At 46.2% G+C, this 20,608-nt stretch overlaps 1 protein-coding gene and 1 pseudogene across 1 annotated transcript; both read right to left on the reverse strand.

The window, feature by feature from the left end:
* Positions 1-4,782: 4,782 nt before the first annotated feature.
* On the reverse strand, positions 4,783-6,150 carry LOC120705745 (annotated as a pseudogene).
* Positions 6,151-7,923: 1,773 nt separating this feature from the next.
* Positions 7,924-19,168, reverse strand: LOC120705747. The gene is made up of 22 exons (XM_039990246.1): positions 18,148-19,168; positions 17,252-17,367; positions 16,561-16,769; positions 15,841-15,960; positions 15,603-15,731; positions 15,390-15,515; positions 14,874-14,929; positions 14,672-14,771; positions 14,469-14,586; positions 13,721-13,930; positions 13,323-13,635; positions 12,607-12,700; positions 11,655-11,763; positions 11,179-11,450; positions 10,937-11,064; positions 10,495-10,729; positions 9,870-10,058; positions 9,506-9,792; positions 9,225-9,405; positions 8,894-9,136; positions 8,674-8,756; positions 7,924-8,550 (listed from the first exon to the last, which is right to left on the reverse strand). Exons 1-22 carry the CDS (start codon positions 18,981-18,983, stop codon positions 8,403-8,405), a joined length of 4,302 nt encoding a protein of 1,433 aa, XP_039846180.1. The 5' UTR covers positions 18,984-19,168; the 3' UTR covers positions 7,924-8,402.
* Positions 19,169-20,608: the final 1,440 nt, after the last annotated feature.

Raw genomic sequence — 20,608 nt, forward strand, 5'->3', positions numbered from 1 at the left:
CTCCAGAGACGCGCAACGCGTGGGCCGCGGTCTCTGTTCCGGGGGAGCAACGCGCGTGGGACCAGTCCGCTACTGCGCAGCCGCCGCCCACCGCCGCCCCCGTGGCCACTGCGCCCGTGGGCGCCGCTGCCGCTGCCCCTGCCGCTGCGGCCTAGTGTGCCCTGCGACGCGAGCTCGACGCGCTAGCTGCAATCGAGCAGACCGCTACGGTTCGCTGCAAGAGTCCACACGCCGCGCAGGCCGAGCCTGTCGCCGCCGCGCAGGCCGCCGCCGCGCACACCGCACAGGCCTCTGTCGCGCCCGTCGCGCACGCCGCGCGGGCCGCGCGGGCCGCTGCCTCCCTCGCCGCCTCTGTCGCGCCCAGGGACCCCGTGCGGGCCGCTGCCTCTCTCGCCACTGCGCAGGCTGTCGCGCCTGCCGCGCCTCGTCCTCAGCCTCGGCCGGCGGCCATGCTCGCCGCTGCTGCTCCCCTGTTCGCGCCGTTCTGGACCCCGCCCGCTCCACCCAGCCAGCAGCCGACCTGGCCTGGGGGTGGGACCAGGCTACACTGGCGCAGTCATTCAGCGCCATGGGGCGGACGCCGCCGGTCAGCACCGAGTGGATCGCCGATTCGGGTGCCTCCTTCCACACCGCCCCACATGCCGGTATCCTCTCTTCTGTCCGACCCCCACACCCCTCATGTCCTTTTCCATCATGGTTGGTGACGGGTCTTGCCTTCCTGTCACCGCCGTGGGTTCTGCTCCTGGCTCTTTTCGTCTTTCCACTGTCCTTGTTGCCCCTCAGATGGTTCATAACCTTTTTTCCATTCGTCAGTTTACAGCTGACAATTCTTGTTCCATCGAGTTTGATTCTTCTGGCCTCACTGTAAAGGATTCGGCCTCCCGGCGTCCACTACTCCGGTGTGACAGCACGGGCCCCTTTACACCCTTCGCCTTCCTTCTTCCGCTGCACCACTCTCGCCTTCTTCTTCGCCCTGGCCGTCTTTGTCTGCCGCTTTTCCCGCGACACCGTCTTCCACCACCTGGCACCGCTGTCTAGGTCACCCGGGCCGCGACGTTCTGACTCAGCTCAGTCGTAGTACCGATGTTCCTGGTACTAGGGCTCCTGCTGAGCCCCTCTGCCATGCGTGCCAGCTCGGTCGTCATATTCGGCTCCCTTTTCCTTCTTCTTCTTCTTCTTCGCATGCGACGCATGCATTTGACCTTATTCACTGTGACCTGTGGACCTCTCCTGTACTTAGCCTTTCTGGTTACAAGTACTATCTGGTGGTGGTCGATGACTTCTCGCACTACTCTTGGACGTTTTCTTTGCGCGACAAGTCTGAGACCTTCCCCACCCTCCTCCACTTCTTTGCCTGGGTGTCCACTCAGTTCGGCCTCACCGTTAAGGCCGTCCAATGTGATAACGGGCATGAGTTCGATAACTCCACCTCCCGTTCATTCTTCCTCTCTCGGGCTGTTCAGCTGCGTATGTCTTGTCCGTATACCTCTCCACAGAACGGCAAGGCTGAGAGGATGATTCGCACGACGAACGACGTCGTGCGCACCCTTCTGATCCAGGCCTCTCTGCCCCCGCGCTTCTGGGCGGAGAGCCTCCACACCGCCACCTACTTGCTCAACCGTCTTCCGTCCACTGCTTCTCCTGCTCCCACTCCGCACCACGCTCTTTTCGGTACCCCTCCTCGCTACGACCACCTTCGGGTCTTCGGGTGTGCGTGTTACCCTAACACCTCCGCCACTGCTCCTCACAAGCTGGCACCCGCTCGACTCGTTGTGTGTTCCTCGGGTACTCCCCTGACCACAAGGGGTACCGATGCTTTGACCTCACCTCTCGCCGCGTCCTGATCTCCCGACATGTCATCTTTGAGAGTCGGATTTCCCCTACTCCACCTCCTCCACACCTTCTCCTGATCCCGAGCTGGCGTCTCTGTTTCCGACTGACCCGGTGGTTCAGCCACCGTTACCTGTCTGTCCTTTTCCTACAGGTTTTCCCGGCGGACCGGCACCGCTTCCGGTGATCCCTTCTGCGCCGAGCGCGGGCCCGGTGCCCGCGGTCGTGCCACGCGCGGCCCCCGGACCTCCGGTCGTGCCGTGCTCGGACCCGGTGTCTCCCGCTGCGCCACGCGCGACCCCGGTGCCTTTCCCTGCACCTGAGCGGTACGCTCAGCCGGTGCAGGTGTACCGGCGTCGCTCGGCGCCGAACCCGGCGCCGCAACGGTACGCTGAGCCGGTGCATGTGTACCGGCATCGTTCGAAGTCGACACCGGCGCCGCCTCCTGTTCCCGAGGCTCCTGCGACGCCGACACCGGAGCCGCCGCCGCCGCCGCCTCCTCCGGCTCCCTCTCGAGTCGAGCCGGAGGTATACCACCCGCCGGTCATCCATCGAGATCCTCGGCATATCCATCCCATGGTGACTCAGCGGATGGCGTCCCAGGCCGCGACTCTCTCCGCCACCGCGGGAGAGCCGCGGGTCTCTCCGGTACCCTCCTCTGTCCGCGACGCCCTGGCGAATCCTCACTTGCGTCGCTCGATGGAAGAGGAGTACGCGGCTCTTCTTGCCAACCAGACGTGGGACCTCGTGTCGCGTCCGTCTAGTTGCAATGTGGTGACTGGCAAGTGGATCTGGATGCATAAGCGTCGGACTGACGGCACACTGGAGCGCTACAAGGCTCGCTGGGTTCTCCGGGGGTTCACTCAGCGGCCTGGTGTGGACTATGATGAGACCTTCAGCCCGGTCGTGAAGCCCGCTACGGTGCGCACGGTCCTCTCGCTTGCGCTCTCGCGCACTTGGCCTGTGCACCAGCTGGACGTGAAGAATGCGTTTCTTCACGGCACCTTGTCAGAGACTGTCTACTGCTCTCAGCCAGCGGGATTTGTGGACTCGAGTCGTCCGGATATGGTCTGCCGGCTCAACAAGTCTCTCTATGGTCTGAAGCAGGCTCCTCGGACTTCGTACTCTAGGTTCGCCACATTCTTGCTGACACTGGGATTCACCGAGGCCAAGTCTGACACGTCTCTCTTCGTCGACCGCCGTGGGGATGAGACGGCATATCTGCTGCTATACGTCGACGACATTGTGCTCACTGCCTCCAGTCAGCAGTTGCTTCAGAGTGTCATCTCCTCTCTACAGCAGGAGTTCGCTATGAAGGATCTCGGTCAGCTCCACCACTTCTTGGGCGTCACTGTTGAGCCACGCCCGTCTGGTCTTCTCCTTCACCAGCGGCAGTACGCCCTCGATATCCTGGAGCGGGCTGGGATGACTGATTGCAAGCCCTGCTCCACTCCAGTCGACACTCAGGCGAAGCTGTCTGCTGATCTGGGTGATCCGGTGGCTGATCCTACTGCCTACCGGAGTCTGGCCGGCGCTTTGCAGTACCTCACCTTCACTAGGCCGGACCTCACCTATGCTGTTCAGCAGGTCTGTCTCCATATGCATGATCCCAGGGAGTCACACCTTGCTGCGCTGAAGCGTCTCCTCTGGTACGTCCGTGGCACTGTGGACCTCGGCCTGGTGCTTCACCGCTCGTCCTCTGCTGAGCTGGTGGTATACACCGATGCTGACTGGGCTGGCTGCCCGGACACTCGTCGCTCCACTTCCGGCTACGCCGTCTTCCTGGGCGGCAACCTGGTCTCCTGGTCGTCCAAGCGGCAGCCGGTTGTCTCCCGCTCCAGTGCCGAGGCGGAGTACCGGGCTGTCGCTAACGGCGTGGCGGAGGCGTCCTGGCTACGACAGCTCTTGGCGAAGCTCCACAGCCCGCTCGCCAAGAGCACGCTCGTCTACTGCGACAATGTCAGCGCCGTGTATCTCTCCACCAACCCCGTCCAGCATCAGCGGACGAAGCACGTGGAGATCGACCTACACTTCGTGCTCGACAGAGTCGCCATCGGCGATGTTCGGGTACTCCATGTCCCGACTACCTCCCAGTTTGCTGACATCTTCACCAAGGGGCTGCCCTCGTCGACCTTCTCGGAGTTTCGATCCAGCCTCAACGTAGCCGGTGGCTAGTTGTGGCTGCGGGGGGTATTAGCCATTTGTATTCTACTTGTACTCTCATCTTGTCCAGTCTTGAACACCGCTGCGTCGGTTGTTCAGACTGCGGGGGGTGTTAGCTTTCTTGTTGTCCAGTCTTGAACACCGCTGCGCCGGTAGTTCAGACTGCGGGGGGTGTTGGAGTATATTGAGCTCATTTATAGAGGCACATCTAGAGGCTCATGTATAGGATCTATATATCCCACCCTTTTAGGATTTTGAGGAATATACAACAATTATTCTCGCCATCAGTAAGGTTCAGTGGTCAATGCGAGAGAAATCTTAGAATTTATATACGCACTTTGATGGTCTTGTCAAGTGAGCCAGAGTAAAGTCTCATTGCTGAGATAGAAAGTGAAATGACTGGACGTTCATGGCCTGTGAGGATCGACACTGGTTCCATGTTGCTCTCCGTAGTAGGAAATTTCCAAGCCATGATGCGACCGTCTCCCGTACCAGCAAACACCATCCCATCCGTGATAGTCATGGAACAAACCAGACCAGAAGGCCCCTGAAGAATTAATTTCATTCCTGTCTTTGTGTTCCATGCCTTGTACCAATCAAAGTAAACCCTCAATATAACATCACCATATATATAATACAAAATGAATGTGTACTCCCACTAGAATCCAGGAACAGGATATCACCTCCACGGACTTCGGAATCCCTATGAATACCCATGGACCATGGGTGATCATGCAGCCAACCTTGCCTCCCATCTTGATGACATCAACACACTATATTGCAGAAACATTAAGAACAAAAGGCAATACGAACATGTTAGATTTTTTTTCTTTTGCCTTCTACATGAATATCTTCTCTCTTTTCCTCCTCTTCTGAATCTAGAATATGCCCATGTGTCTCAATCTATTTTTTCTCCTTTCTTTACCTTTTTTTTTCTTTTTCTCATTATAAATATTTCTTACAAAAAATGCATGAACATCCACTAACGAGACAACTGTAATCTCCGAGTCCCTTCCAAACCAGCCAACCAGTTGCTTATTGCCAAGTGACAACTGCCAGATGACCTCCTAAACTGATCCTGGGCACACTGATAACTGAAACAGGCTGATCCCAGCCAACGCATAGATAACTGTCGACGTGCAGGGGAAAATCCAATCTGAACCGACAGACACGTGACCACGGCGAATAATCAGATATCCATTCGCAATTGGTGAGACAGTCAGGGAATTTATCACCACAAGCAATCAGAAGAAATCCTGAATCGGCCCTTGGTGGTACAGCAACCGCCACAAATTGCCAAGCAGCACATCAACCACCAATCCACCAAGAGCAAATGGAGGGATCAACATTAACACAAGCCCAGTTGAACCGCGCATATATCTTCGTCAGATGAGATTGCCAGGAACCAAGAGCCGAGCTACCTTGCCAGAGTTGCGGTCCCAGACGCGAACAGATCCGTCGACGCTGCCAGAATAAAGTTTGTCGGAACAACGCGGCACGGAGATCCCGCTGACAGCCTGTCAAATTATCGATCACCGTAAGAACAGATCACGATCCGCAAACGCTCGACCGGAATTGCATCCAAAACGGGCCGCCGCGATCGCGTTGTTATAGAGCGAATTTTCAGATAGGCGCGGAAGCACGGACCTCTGTGTGTCCAGCGAGGGCGCAGAGGAGACAAAGCCACCCTCGCCGCTGCAGCGGCGCTTCTCAACGGGCGGTGTATCGTATCCAGCGTCCGGTTTCGGCTTCAGCACAGGTTCCGGGCTTGTCATCTCGCCTCCACGGCTCCGTCCTGCGGGTGCAGCAGAAGCAGCGTCGGGCGCGGCGGGTTCGGCACGGCGACGCGATCCGGATGGCCCCGCTTTCTGCGCAGGGCCGAGGAGCCTCGCCGTCGCGGGATCGAGGCGTAGTGGCGGGCGCGAGGCCTTGGCGCGAGGCCGCGGCCGCCTTGGGGCTCAGGCACAGAGGAACGGGCGTAGGGGCTCCACCGCGCGGGCGCGGGCGCGCGCGCGGGGCCGGTGCCGAGGCGCGCGGAGAGGGTGGAGGAGATCGGCATGGCGGTGGCTGGCGGGCGCCGGTCTCGCGGACGCGTGGTGGGGAGAGGCGGCGCTGGGTTTCTTCCGGGGAACGGCGTGGTGGAGGCGGTGATCGCGATCGTGGAACGAGGCGGTTCGGCGGACGCGGTAACTGGCAGCACGTATATATCGACCGCGCCCTGGCCACAACCAAACCGGCAATATGTTTGCAAAATTCCTTGAGATGCATTCTAAATATAAGTATATATGTTTCAAATTATTTTTTTAATTATACGGCACAAGTCAGACAATCACAACACACGCACTCACACCCCAAAGAATGCATTTACAAAAACTCTATCACTATGAGCGTCTTCAAAGACTGAGTCAGCAAATATTCGAGATTGACGAAATAACCACATCCACCTCGCTGTCAATGGAAACATCGACTACGAAAACACCACACCGTGAAGTTCTAAAATATTTGCTCTCACATAGAATCATATCCAAGATCTGATGTGTTACCGAAACTCTTAGTTTCAATTTACTTTGAACAACTGACAACTATTATTATATCAGCAATAAGCACAAATATGCATTTTGACATCTGTACTATGAACTACTTGCAGCCTATAAATAAAAATAAGATTTCCAAAGATTTTGCTGTAATTTTTTGAATTAATCTCTTGTAGCTGAGCGGAAAAATGGAGGAGAGAAACATTTACAGATTTAGCTTCCCCCATTGAGATTTAGCTTTTCTTATTGAAAAAGCGTGAGGACCACCAAATGTCAGGGATGGGAAGAAATTTTTATGTTAACGGAGAACGGAAGAACTTGGGTACAAAGATTTCTTATGTATCTCTTTAAAATAAAGGATTGGACATCCAAGAATCTTGAAAATTTCCTATGGGATGCTTCAATTCATAGAAATTTAAGACAAAATCTGACATGAGCTCGAACCTCTTGAAAACTTTCTTGTGTCTCACTTCTCTCAAATTCTTGTATTTTTTATCCAAGCATTCGATTTGTAAGGTTTGATGCATTCTAAATTCCTATAGGATTGCAATTGACAACCAACTTGAACCATTAACGTTTTGTTTCTATTCCCACATTTATGAAAGGGCCATTTGCAAAACTACCCTTGTTTGAGATCCAATTGCACATTTGCCCCGTTTTTGTTGCGGTGGTTTTGCGGGCACACAAGGAGGGATAGAGTCCGGAACAAAGCTATTCGGGATAGGGTTGGAATTGCACCAATTGAGAAGAAACTTACCCAACATCGGCTGAAATGGTTTGGACATGTCCAATGGAGGCCTCCTGAGGCGCCGGTGCGTAGCGGGGTTCTTGAGCGGGTCGATAATGTAAAAAAAGGTAGAGGTAGACCTAAACTGACTTGGGATAAGTCGGTTAAGAGAGATCTTAAGGATTAGAATATCTCTAAAGAGATAACTTTGGATAGGAGCGCTTGGAGACTAGCTATCAATGTGCCTGAATCATGACCTTTATTTCTTTTAGATTTCATCTCTAGCCTACACCAACTTACTTGGGGAAAAAAGGCTATGTTGTTGTTTGCATGTGTGTCCGGTGCCCCTATTTTTGTATTCCAATTGCATGAATAGTTGAAAACCCATGTAAACGTGTGAAACAGGGGCAGTTTTGCAATAAAACAAGAGCAACCATGCAATTAGAAGACTAAAAACAAAGACAAACATGCAAAGTTAAAAAAAAAAACATGTCATGTAGCCGGACTTTAAAACAAGTGTTCCGAAGAATCCTCGAGTAAGACAATACACGGCAAATGCGCTCCAGTACAGGACACACATTAACGACGGACGAAGCGAAGAAAAGGTGCCAAAAAGACACGAAAGTGCGTTACACCGATTTTTCACAACATTGTATCAGCCTAGCTCGGTGTCAGTGAAAACCATGGAGCATGTTAATTCTTATGCCCATCAGAACATCAGATACATCAAAAGGTTTATGCATCCTCGATGACTTGCTCGCCCCTCTGCCCAGCTCAACAACATCAAGGGCCAGGGCATTGATAGTAAGAGAACAGCAACAAAAGCACAGCCCCCCAATGTCTCTCTTAGGTTAGCTTTAGCATTGTTTATAACTCTATGGTGTCTAAATCCTACAAAGAATGGATCAAGTACACCTCTTATATACAAGAGAACACCACTAGTGACTGCGCATGATCATCGAAGGACGCCGAAACATGAACACCACTAGTGACTGCACATGATCATCGAAGGACGCCGAAACATGCATCTATATAACTGTTGTTGATTCTTTAGCCTGGTCAATAAAGAAAGGCCTTGCTGCCCGCACTCGTCCTTTTATCAACTCCCAAAAAATCGAGTTGTAAAAAGTTTCCAGTTACACCAGGTGTCATGACTGCCAAAAGATGTGTGGGTCATTGCTATAAACCGCACGGTCTTGGATCTCTAAATTAGCAACATGCCAATCAACAAGCCTTGCTTGGATGCATTTCAACAACATGAGTCCGGTGGGGAAGAGCCACCAACCACTTTCATCCCTGGAAAGTTTCATGGCATATGAAAAGTGTGATCGCAAACTGGGAAAAATGGTGAATTGATAGCTCAAACTGCATATAACTCTCAAAAGATGCTAGTGAGCAGTAAGGGGAAATTATGCTTACGTTCCCAGGTTCCATGGCTGCATACTCGGGTGCCTTTTGGTTGACGACTTATAATGTACAAAACCACATATGAAAGCAACAACCTAGAGATCAAAAGGCACAGGAATGAAGTTATAGAGGCACTAAATTTGATAAAAAAACAGACTAGTCGAATTGCTTTATTAAGTATGATGCATAACGATAAGCACATAACATTGAAATGGAGGTAAAGAATACTTACAACATTGACCAGTGAAGTTATGTTCCACAAAGCATATACGCGAGCAAGGCCTGCTGATCGCCTCGGTCCATGACTAAAAAGAGCATTTATACCAGCAGGAAAAGGCGACAAAATCCCAAGAGGTAGAATAAACAAAACCAAGAGAACGTCGACCATAGAGTATGAATATAGCTGGAGAAAAGTAAGCAAAACTAAGCTGAAATCTGCGAGAAGTAGTATTGAGATTACTAAACCAACAAGATCCTGCAGTTAAGAACAACAGTATGATTAGCGCAAAATGAAGAAATGATCCATAATCATTACATGAACAGAAATAATGGAAGCAAATGACCTGATGCCCGACTGGTTTCGTATTGTGCAAGATAAGAGAAAATGGGTAAAACAAATCTCTCCTGTCTTTTAGTGTCCTTAAGCTATTACTATCAAGAACTCCACCAGTAATCCTTTTGCGCATTAGAGCATCCTTAACCCTTGCCTGGCCTTGTTGAGTATCAGTGAGCATGTTTTGTGTTCTGCATGGTGCAATAAGCCATCATAAAAAATGATGATGATAAGCATGCCACATGATCAGTTCTAAAGATCAATAACATATAAAAGTGCAAGATAACTCACAGTGTGTGTTGCTCTAGTTTTATTCTAGGGCTTCCATCATGTTCAGCAACCACTTGTTCTCCTTCAACAGCATAAACAACAAGACCAAGTTGGCAGTACCCTAATGCTGTAGCTTGGAACCAGGCAAGATCAACACGGATACCATTCACAGCTAAAGAGGGATTCGCATGAGTATCAAGCCACTCGATTACAGGAAGAAATGTTGCTTTCAAGTTTCCACGGCGAACCAAACGTAGCTGAGCATTCAACCCAGCAACAAGACGGTGCCATATCCATGAGGGAACAGCCTGTAACGGATATGCCATGAGATTTTGAGCAGTGTCAGGACATGAGCAGTGCAGTTTGAAAGACCTTAAAATGATACCTGGCTCATAAGACTAGTGAGCACACTGTCACTATGAAGTGAAAACGGAGCCATGTAACTTCCATCCCCTCCAAATATCAAAGACATTGGAAACCTTTGACGAAGACGAGGTGGTAGATCAGGCCTTTTTTCATCGCCCCCAAGGAAGAAATCTAAATACCCTAGCATTAGATCTGGAGTCGCAGTCACCTAGAAATTCGAAAAGCAGAAATCACTTTAAGTAAAATAATTGATGAAAGGAAATGAGAATGGACATAAACAATATACAATTGACCATAGAGAGGACACGAGAAACTATAAACGGATCAGTTACAGATCTAAACCTGAATGTGATTCTAGTGGACCCAAATAAATTCAGTGACAATTCAGATTTTTAGATATTATTAGTCTTGCTATCTACTACAAGTAGCATCTTCAAAATTATTATTTCCAATCATGGAAGCTTTTGAGGCCTCTGCTAGTATTTAAATATTTTTGTAAGTTACAATAGTAGGTACTCTCACTATGTAAGCAGCACCATAGGTTCATAGGTTTAAGGATCCACCTTTAAGAAATTTGCATTTTAAAATTTATGAGAATGACCAAGAGAAAAGGCATTTGAATTTTCTGAGAAACGAAGTCAGACCTTGAGGCCTTCGTAGAGTGCACGTGAACGGCAAGACCGTAAGCATGAATGATCATATTCAGAACGAACAAATTCGCGAAGTCTCTGTAATTTCTTTCTCCTACGCCACTGTTGCCATGACCAAGCCAGGGGGTATGCAAGGATACATAGGATACTGTAAATAGATCCTTCCCACCACTGATAAGCTGCAAGGGTGTTTATCTCATCGACAAATCGATTAAACACATCTTCATATCTGACAAAGAAGAGAGAAGAGAAGCATTTCAAGTAATTTGTATAGTATTTCTTTTTGAAATATTATTTTGATAGTACTTCCAACAGGCAGATCAAAAAGGTTATTTGAATCAAAAGTGCTACGCAACAAGCTCAGGAGGTAAAAGAAAAGGACCACAAAAGGTTGAATCTGATCAGTAAGTATCAAGATTAATTTGAGTATACATACACAATCTCTGTTATTTGTTCTGGTGGACTGTGTGGGAGATGCCAAGGTTCACTGAAGGTGTTGGGACCCATGAAATACATCCTGTGTACGTGACCATGTGACTCTTCAGCCCTATTAGTTTCCAAAACCTGTAGAAATATCAAAAAAAATATCAGAATTCAGGACGGCTCCAATCCCCAAAAAAAAATCAGGACAGCACATGGCACTTAAGATGTGAGCTACGCAGAAAAGGTATGAAGTACCTCATTTAGTGATTCTAGGAACGGAAAGGAATGATCAATTTGAGACCCTTGTTGGGTTGGTGCTGGCCCGGGTAACTCATCAGTGCCAACAAATTTCATACGAGCAACACTTAAAACAAGAGCTAACAAGATAAGAAGGCCTGAAAGAAGCAGGCCAAATAACCAAGGTCCTCCAAAAGTGTATATTAATTCCTCCAGAGCTGTATAACAGTGAGGCATGCGATATCTGTCAGATACACATATGTAGGGACATGGAGTTTGAGCAGCACCTCCTGAAAAAACATAAGCAAAGTCAGAAATATTGAAGTAACAGCATTGTCTGGATGCCTATCTAGCACAGCAATATACACACTAAAAAGAAAGGTGTCAAACAGAAAACATGACATAGCAGGCCAGCAAATTAAAAGTCAGATTTTGTTCTGACATAGGACTTCCAGTTATACTGCACCAAAAGAAAAACAAAAAGGAAGAATTACCTCGGACATTTACGTACATAGCGCGGTGAGGGAGTTCTTGTGGAGGGCATGGAAAGCATAGAGATTTAGAAGATCCAGTAACATTTTTGTATGTTCCGAGAGGGCATTCCTGCAGTTTACACAGAAACAATTACCACCGCATTAAGTGGCGTTGGAGTTACAGCATGGCGACCAGAACCAGAGCTAAGAGAAACAGATGTGCAATTGTTCCATATTACCAAACAAAAAAAATGGCCGTGATATCACACATTATCAAGATACAGAACATTAGTTTGGGCCATTTTGTGTAGGAAAAAGTCCATTTTACTCCCCTCACCAATTCACTTGGTCCCGCTTAACCCCCTGAGCAAAATTTAGGCTCAATTTACTCTCCCAACAATTTCAATTAGTTCAATCTACCCCCTAATGATATTTCTCTTTTTTTGTTTCTCCGCATACCAGTTGAATTTTAAGTTCAAATTTTATGACTGGATAGAGAACATGATGCCCTATGTTAAAAAAATACATTAAGAATTTTTCATGGTTATATTCATTGGGTTTTTGTTGCAGGTAGGTTATTTTCATAGGTTGGAAACATATAACACAAAATTTATCAGAGACACAATTCTGCATGAAAAATATTCATGAAACAATCATAATGTATTTTTCTAGCATAGAGCATCATATTATAAGTTACATTGCAAAATTTGAAATTAAAATTCCACTTGTACGCGGAGAAATAAAAAGAGAAATGTCAGTAGGGGGTAGATTGGACCAATTGAAATAATCTGGGGAAGTAAACTAAGCCTAAATTTTGTTAAGGAGGTTAAGCGGACAAAGTGAATTGGTGAAGGGAGTAAAATGGACTTTTTTCTTCTGTGTATTACCAACCAGACTTCACCACTTAATACTGTATGTTACAACAAAATCATAATATATGGTAGAACATGTTTGTAACATCTAAAGAAGTTACCTTGCAGAATGTACCATAAAGGCCTTTTGGGCAAGCTTTTCCTGTGACCGTTCCATTCCCGCCAGAAAATCCATGTCCTTTACTGACTCCTCCACTGTATAAGAATACATAGTTAGTATATGAACAATATTAATATGTACACATAACTCAAAACATTACAGTAATGTCATACTTGTACAATAATACATAACGCAAAACATTACATTAACGTCATACGTGTACAATAGTTACAAGTGATGAATGAAAATTTAGAAAACTGAAACTAAACTTATCATGCACATCACAGCTCAAAAAGTCAGTCATATAAGATGTGAACGCAGTGGCTCCAACAGCCAAATGCAAAAAAGAAAGAAGAGGGCAAATAAGAAGTTTGCAAAATAATGGCACCATCCACAAAGTTGATGATAATGCTGGCAGAGCTCCTAATTAAAGTTCCAAAAATTAAGGCATACAGTATAGAATAGTTTTTCGGCTTTTCCTTGGCCTTCTTGTCTCATAATGCCAATTGTTTTTGGAGGCAACTCATAATGCCAATTGTCAACCATGTCATCATAGTTGTACAAGACAAGATATGAATAGTAGTTAAAAGCAAGATCAAATTTGAGGTACAACACATAAGTTTATGGATAGGACTGATACCAAATGTAATGACCTAAAACACCAAGTAATCTTTTACAAGTTATAAAACAAATACTAGAGAAAGGGTTAACCCAGACCTTGCAAGTATCGATCCTTTAACAGCTGCAACAGGAACATACTCATTTCCAGTAGGAATATGAGACCAATGGAAGTGAATCCTTCCCCCTCCGCCTCCACCACTACCAGTACTTCCAAAGCCACCAACACTCGAAAGGATGGAGCTTTCTGCTAGGGACAAAGTGTGCACAAATAGAAGAATTGTGCCCCCAGAACCACCACCAGGTCCTCTAATAGAGCCATTAGTAACCATATTAGCATAGCTGCCACCATTTGATTCTACGGAACCATAGAGGGCAAGACTTGGCAACGAATATTCCCATGAGCCCATCACTGGAGAGTAGTTACAGAAACGCTTAAAAGGCATTGTTAAGACATACTATGAGACAAAACTGAGGACAACTGGAGAATGTGATACCTATTATGCCCCCACCAGCTGTGGAAAACTGTGTAGTCGCATTCCCACTGCCGCTGCCAAGTTCACAAGGAAGATCAGCATTACCATAGGTAGCTCCACCGTCAGCATGGCTTCCATTATAAAGACCATCCCCGCCTTTACCACCATGTCCACCACCACCACTTACACCGCTGCTTAACATTTTTCCTTGTCCTACTCCAGTTCGGCAGCCTGAAATTTGAAGGGGCCATCTCAAAGAGAAGAAATTGAAACTATGTGGAGTTGCGGACATATGCACATGCACCTATCTTAAGCATAAAACAGCAATAAGTACTGTGTTCATCTCAGGCCAAAGAAGTAACAGTAGGAATAGCATACAGAATGTAAAGTGCAAAAGAGATATTTTTTTAAGGTTGAGCATTATACATAGTTATTCCTCCCAAACACAATATAGAGTGCAACTATTCATTCTTTGCTTATATGGTTGGAATATAAGCATTTTTCTGCCTAAAATATTATACGACCACATCTCAACTGGCTAAGTGAATGTTACTTGACATTGTTGAGATATGTCCAGATTATGTGCCACTCTCTTATATTTAACAACTGAAGAACTCTGCGAGTTTCCACAAGAACTCTGAACTGCAATGGCTGAGCTAATGGATATGATCCTTCAGAGGGACACAAGGTGTCCCTATAAATTAGAATTGCAGGAAAGACGCAACAAGCAATGGAGAATTCCTGCAAAAGCAAAAGGATAACAAATTACCCAAGCCTGATGCACTGATGGTTCCAGATTTATGCACAGTGACAGTTCTTGCCCTATTGAAATGAATTACAGTTCCTTGTACGAGACCCCAGACATCAATATCTTCAACACGGCACACCTAAATGGGAAAAATGGCCATAAGCTGTTTTCTATGAGAAAATCTACCTTGGAACTACATGGGAGTGTTCAAATATTGAGTGTACCTGAAGGGTAAATGACAATGAAGAATTTAGATTGCAATCTTCCGGTGGATGTATAATTTCAGCAGGACAGCTATCCTTTTCACAATTCAGCTTTGGAGCCCTAATAGATGAACAAGAGATCATTCGTGAGCGAAAATATTCCATAAACAGGAAATATGGAAAAATAATGTTGCAATGGATAGCTGAAGGTGAAAGTATTTACGCATCACCGCTACTTCCGTTTACAAGTGGGCCCCGTAAAATCGAACCAGGTCCAACCTACAAGATGAATATTATCACTACTCTTTCTTCCAAATGGTTGCAAAAGGGCAAAAAGGAACATAATACTTCATTTGACAACATATTGAATCCAGAACATTCAATCCAGGTAATTATAAATTAAAATTACAAGTACAGGGAAAACACATTCACACCATGACACAGCAGAAAAAAGTATGGCACTCAGAGATAACTATATGAACATGATTAGCATAGTTATAGCCTATAGAAATGTCTTATCTCGGGCTCATATGCGAACTGCAAATAGAACCACCGACAAGTTTCCAAATGCAACTGTCATGCCTAAATATTGAGACAAGAAGGATTTCCAGAAGAAGAAAAATCAAAGTTAGGCAATATGCTGTGAGAAATATTGCCGCAAGAAACACAGACATCAGAAAAGGCAATGGATTAAGAAAACAAAAACACTAAAGCTGAAAATCATATATATATATCATACTTCTATGCTGTAGAACAGTGACAAAATAAGGCGTTGTGCCTCAATTGTGTCTCCACTCCCAGACAAATTCAGTAGACCTTGGCCGCGAACTCCAAGATTAGCGTTCGAATGTATCACAGATGATTCCTGAAATATAAATGAGCAAAAAATGTGCATATTAAGCCGAATTAGCAAAACAGAAAAATGGTCATTAATATTGGAGCAACAATGAACCTTCAGAACTATCAAATTGCTAGCATCCAACAAAGAAGTTGCAACTATCGAATCTCTACCACCATCAATTAACATTTTGGAGTTCCACATAAGTAGCATTTTTACAGACATTCTCAAAGCACCGAACACCTGGGGGGGGAAATTCAAGTCAGCGCAATATTTAATATAAACAAGCAGGTACAACAAGTCGAAGGTGAATAAATGAACATCACAAGAGACCAAAAGAAAAAAAAATGACCTTGATTGTTGAGTCACTCATAAGAAGCTCCTCAGCCATCAGTTCGAACTCCGAGTATGGATAACGAGTGAGACCAAAAGTTAGAACAGCACCAGAAAGAAGACTAAGTTGCCCTTGGACCTGGAAATTATAAATAATCAGTTGTGCACATAAATATTTAGAGAGAAAGCACAAAATCAATAGGATAAAATAAGCAACTCCATAGTAGGCATGTGTCTCATTATACAAAATGCGCCGCCCAGCATGGCTTATGCAAACTGCAAATGATATGTAGTACTTATTTTACGGAGATGTAAAAGAGCTTCAGCGTATTTAAGATGCAACACCAAGACTCCGGTAACTTCTGCCAGATAGCCATCAGCTGTAATTTCTTGAAATATAAAATATTTGTAGTCTGTTTATTGTTTTACATTACATGATATATAGTACTACACTTTACTTTTGATTGTGAAGTAGGATGCAGTATACCGGTGATGTACCATTGAGACATTGACTTGTACAGCATATGCTTATACAACCAAAATTCAAATGTATTATACTATTATGTCTAAAGGTCTCAAGTATATATAATTGGGTCCTATATAATTTGACAATAAATTGGAGAAAAAGAAAACGCAAGATTACAGGATTCAATAGTCTATGTCAGCAAATATACAAATATTGCTAAAAAGACACCATGGTTGGTAGAGTGTAATCAGGATAGCATTACAAAGTCCATACCTGAACACGACTCCAGAGCAAGGGAACAGCAACTTTCGCATGATTCCTCACAAAAACATTTGTCCACAGTGGTTGATTTGGGAACTCTAAAAGAAGAGTGTCTGTCTGTGTACTCAAATTATTGTTGCTAACAATAAGACTCTTTGGTACTGCTTCATAAAGAGTTCCAGCAGCTCCTGCATTATCCGGACAGCCTGAACTCTTCCCCCCTGAAAAAAGATGGCACATATTAATCTCAAACATAATAAATCAATAAGGTCATCTTAACAATAGCTTCAAATTTGTATCGCTAGAAAGTTACTAAGACTATGAATTTTATTGCAAACACCCACCACAAATTCAGCCTAAGAGTTAAGAGTGAAAAGGAATAGTACGATGCTTCTATGGAGAAGTAAACATATTTTCTTGTCCTGATATAAACAGTAGATAACATGCAGATCTCTTGGAAAGTAAGAGCTGCTAAGCCTAAATTCAAGGAATACAAGGAAGAAGTAAAGATAAATTCAACTAAAGGCCTCGATGGGATTAAAGGAAACAACATATTACCAAAGCTAAAATAATAAAACAGGCAACTAAACACGAAATAGATGGTAAAGCTATATGCATGTGCAACTCTTCCAAAAGTGAAAACTGTGAACACTAGAACTAAGTAAAGAAAAAAGGAGATCAATGTGAATTTAGATGAAGTTACCATGAACAAAAATATGGGTGTCATCATGTCTACTAAAAACGTTAATAGAAACTCGACCTCCACCTCCCCCAGCCAAACCATCACCCCCAGAAGCACTGATCTTGCCACCACCATGCCTGTTGCCAACAGAAGAACAGAAGATATGAAAAACTGCAAGGTCTTACTGAATGATTATCCTTAAGTACCATAATAAGCACTAAGCAGATCTACAAAACAAACTTACAAATGAAAAGAGATTCCTTAACTTCCCCTTTTCATCCATATTTATATCATTATGACCAGCACAAACTCTTGCTTGATTCATCCACCAATTAGTTATACGCACCATGTAACTACTCTCAATCAATCCATGAGGGTGATCCTTTCTTACCCTTAACTTTCTACGCAAAGGTAAATCTTAAAACCTTAGTGATTCAACAGAACTAAGTTCTATAGTTCATAACAGTCTCAACAAGATATATCATCAACTTGAGCTCATTAACTATATTGACTATAGGCTTCAAAAGAAATATATCAAACATGAGCACAAATTTAGATATCTGAGAATCCATTTGTTTAGTTCAGTACATCAAGCGTATGGTCGAATGTGCTCTAAATGCATTTCTGCATGGGGAATAAGGTATTCATCTCTTTGCTCTAAGCCCACTGTCATCAGGGTACAAAACTGCCAAAAGTGCTGATAATGGTTGATTCCTACCAATTTGTTCTGCTGGTATCAGCTGTAACTGTTTTCCAAACTTCGACTTAATTAACTAGCTTACCAATTTATTCTGCTGGTCTTCGAATGGTACTGTTTTCAAAATTATACTTAATTAACTAGCTAGTATGCCCATATGTCAGTTAACTTAGCATACAGAATGAAGAGCAGGAACCAAAATTATTCAATAAATACTCACATAGTCGCAGCCTTTATATAGATGCTGCCCCCAGAACCTCCACCGCCCTTCTCACTGCTATCACCGCCATCAGCAAGCACTGTGCCATTCATGACCAGGTCCTGAGCAAACAGCCACACGATGCCACCACCAGCGCCGCCGTAATCCTTCTCAACACTGGTCGAGCCCCCTTTGCTCCCATAGCTACACGGGTGTTCGAGGTCTGACCACGCATAGGCATCACCGCCCCATGAATCCTCCTGTGTCTGCCCATCCTTGACGAAGCAGCTGGCGCCACGTCCGCCATGCCCGCCGCCGTCACCGTGCGTCCCCGTGGGGACGCCACTGGTTCGGTCGGGCGGCTTACCGGCGAGTGCAGTGGTGTTCACAACGACAGTGTCGGCGACCGTGATGTTGGTGGCGACAAACGAAACCCTCCCGGCTATGATCCGCACGCCGCGGCTGAGGCGCACCTCGCCGGAGAGATTGGCAGATATGACGCACCCGGCCTTCTTGCAGGTCAGGGAGGCGCCGGAGAGGAGCACGAGGCTACCGTTCCCCGTGATGTAGACGTCGCCGCCCAGCTCGACCTCCGAGGATACCTCGCAGCGCGTGCGGAAGTCCCCCTTCCCGTGGAGGTCCCGCGCGCAGGTCGCCGCCGGCGCCACCGGGGCCGGAGGCGGGGGCGGAGGCGACGGCGGCGAGTAGTCGTGCCACATCAGGATCGAGTACGGGTCCGGCTCCGCCCGATCTGACGCCTCCGCCCCGCCGCCCCGGCCGGGGCCGGCGTTCCCGAGGACCGCGGCGAGGAGCAGCAAGAGGCGGAGATTGAGGAGGGGGCGGAGATGGCAGGCCATGGGGTGGGACGCATCAGAGTCCAGGCTCTAGGGGCGTTGGCGGCACCAGCACTAGGTTCCGGACGCCGCGCGTGCGGTGGCCGCCGGCGATGGCGGCGGCGGGTGTCCCGGGTTGGGTTTGGTGCGTCGATTTGGGTTTAGCCTTTTTTCCCCTTTCCATTTCGCTCCGATTTCCTCATTCGGTTTTGATGGCTCGGAGGGGAAGAGAGCGGAGGGAGAAAGGCCGCAGGTCGTTGGATTCGCCTCGAGATTAGTGAGAGTAGGTGCGGGGTTTGGCACCGTGTGTGGACTGCGGTAGAGACAAGTGGAGCACAAGACACCGGTTTTTCACTTGTCCTTTTTTGTTTTTCTTTTATTCTTTTGATTTGATTTGACGATATACATTTATCGAGTTTAGATTAGATTTGCTGATGTCGTATTTCGGCCCCGTTAATTATACAAAATAAAGTAGGCTTATCTGCAAAACAATCTTCACACCGAATGTTATTGCCTTTTGGAAATGGAAAATTATTGTAATATTGAACTTGTTTTTTGACGAAAAAGAAAGCTGAGCTAGGTACCTGTGATCTGAGTTGTTTGAATGGTAAATTTAATCGAGCAGCTTAGTAACCTTTGCTTATCTAGTTTTTACAATCGGTTTTGCCGAGATGCAGAACAGATTGGTGTTAATTAACTTGACGATAGTGCACAGAGGGCCTTTTTGAAAAGAGGATAAGAGAGAAAGAGAAAGAGATTGTCATTTTATTGGATTCATCCGGAACCTTATCGAGTAAGTCATCCAAAAAGGCCACCATGTTTTTGTAGAAGAGCCCCTGTCTTGTAGTGGAGTCACAGGCTTTATCCATTTCTTCCATGGGAGTACGTATACGGTTTCTCTGTATTTTATTGCTTTCATTGCTCTCCTTGTTTAGTTGCTGGCGAAAAAATTTGTTTCTTCTTTCTTTCGGTGAGCTGATGGCATGAAAGATTTCACAAGTAATTTAAAGGCTTGGTTTCAGGAAAGAAATACTCATAGGGGAAATTCTGTTGGAAAAGCGATGACTAGTCAAAGAGAAGGCACTGATCATCAACTGCCGATTCAAATCAAAGAAACAAGAAGGTTCTTAATTGAGAAAAAAAAAAACTAGTAATTTTCTTTGGGATGAAAGTGGTATATGCATTGGTTTCACAAAAGTAGGATGCCACCCAGTGGAAGCAAGTATCTGTCTTGCAGACTCTCGAAGTAACTGGGGGAGAAAACAATTCTCAACAAACCAAAGTTGCAAAAGGTAAAGGGTCCCAGCAGCGAGGTGGCTGAATAAACTGTGGGAATCTCTTGAAAACAGCAGGGCCTTCATGCCCAAGGAACTATGCGTAGTGGGAAAGTATATTTGGTAGAAATCGGTGGATGGTGAAGAAGTAAACGGTGCCCTTTTTCCCTCTTCCTCTCCTTTTCGGTGATGCAAGAAACTGGACTCCCCGATGGTGCAGGCACGATGGAACCTCTGTTCTCATTTGGATTCAGTAAAGGTGCCCGGCTGCTTTGTTGACATTTTTTTTTCAGTTCAACGTAATTTTTTCAGGAGTGTTGTGTGCTCCATTGAGGAAGACCCAAAAAAATATCACTGAATATGGGGGGGGGGGGG

The sequence above is a fragment of the Panicum virgatum genome, chromosome 5K (assembly GCF_016808335.1).
Source record: "Panicum virgatum strain AP13 chromosome 5K, P.virgatum_v5, whole genome shotgun sequence".
Taxonomy (NCBI): domain Eukaryota; kingdom Viridiplantae; phylum Streptophyta; class Magnoliopsida; order Poales; family Poaceae; genus Panicum; species Panicum virgatum.

Bases quoted from the DNA above. Each gene is read 5' to 3' on its own strand.
- LOC120705747 (XM_039990246.1), bottom strand. From the start codon at position 18,983: ATGGCCTGCCATCTCCGCCCCCTCCTCAATCTCCGCCTCTTGCTGCTC. The intron at 15,516-15,602 runs GTTCATTGTTGC...TTTATATTTCAG, and splicing joins GCAATTTGATAGTTCTGAAG to GAATCATCTGTGATACATTC. The intron at 14,772-14,873 runs GTAAATACTTTC...TTCATCTATTAG, and splicing joins AACGGAAGTAGCGGTGATGC to GGCTCCAAAGCTGAATTGTG.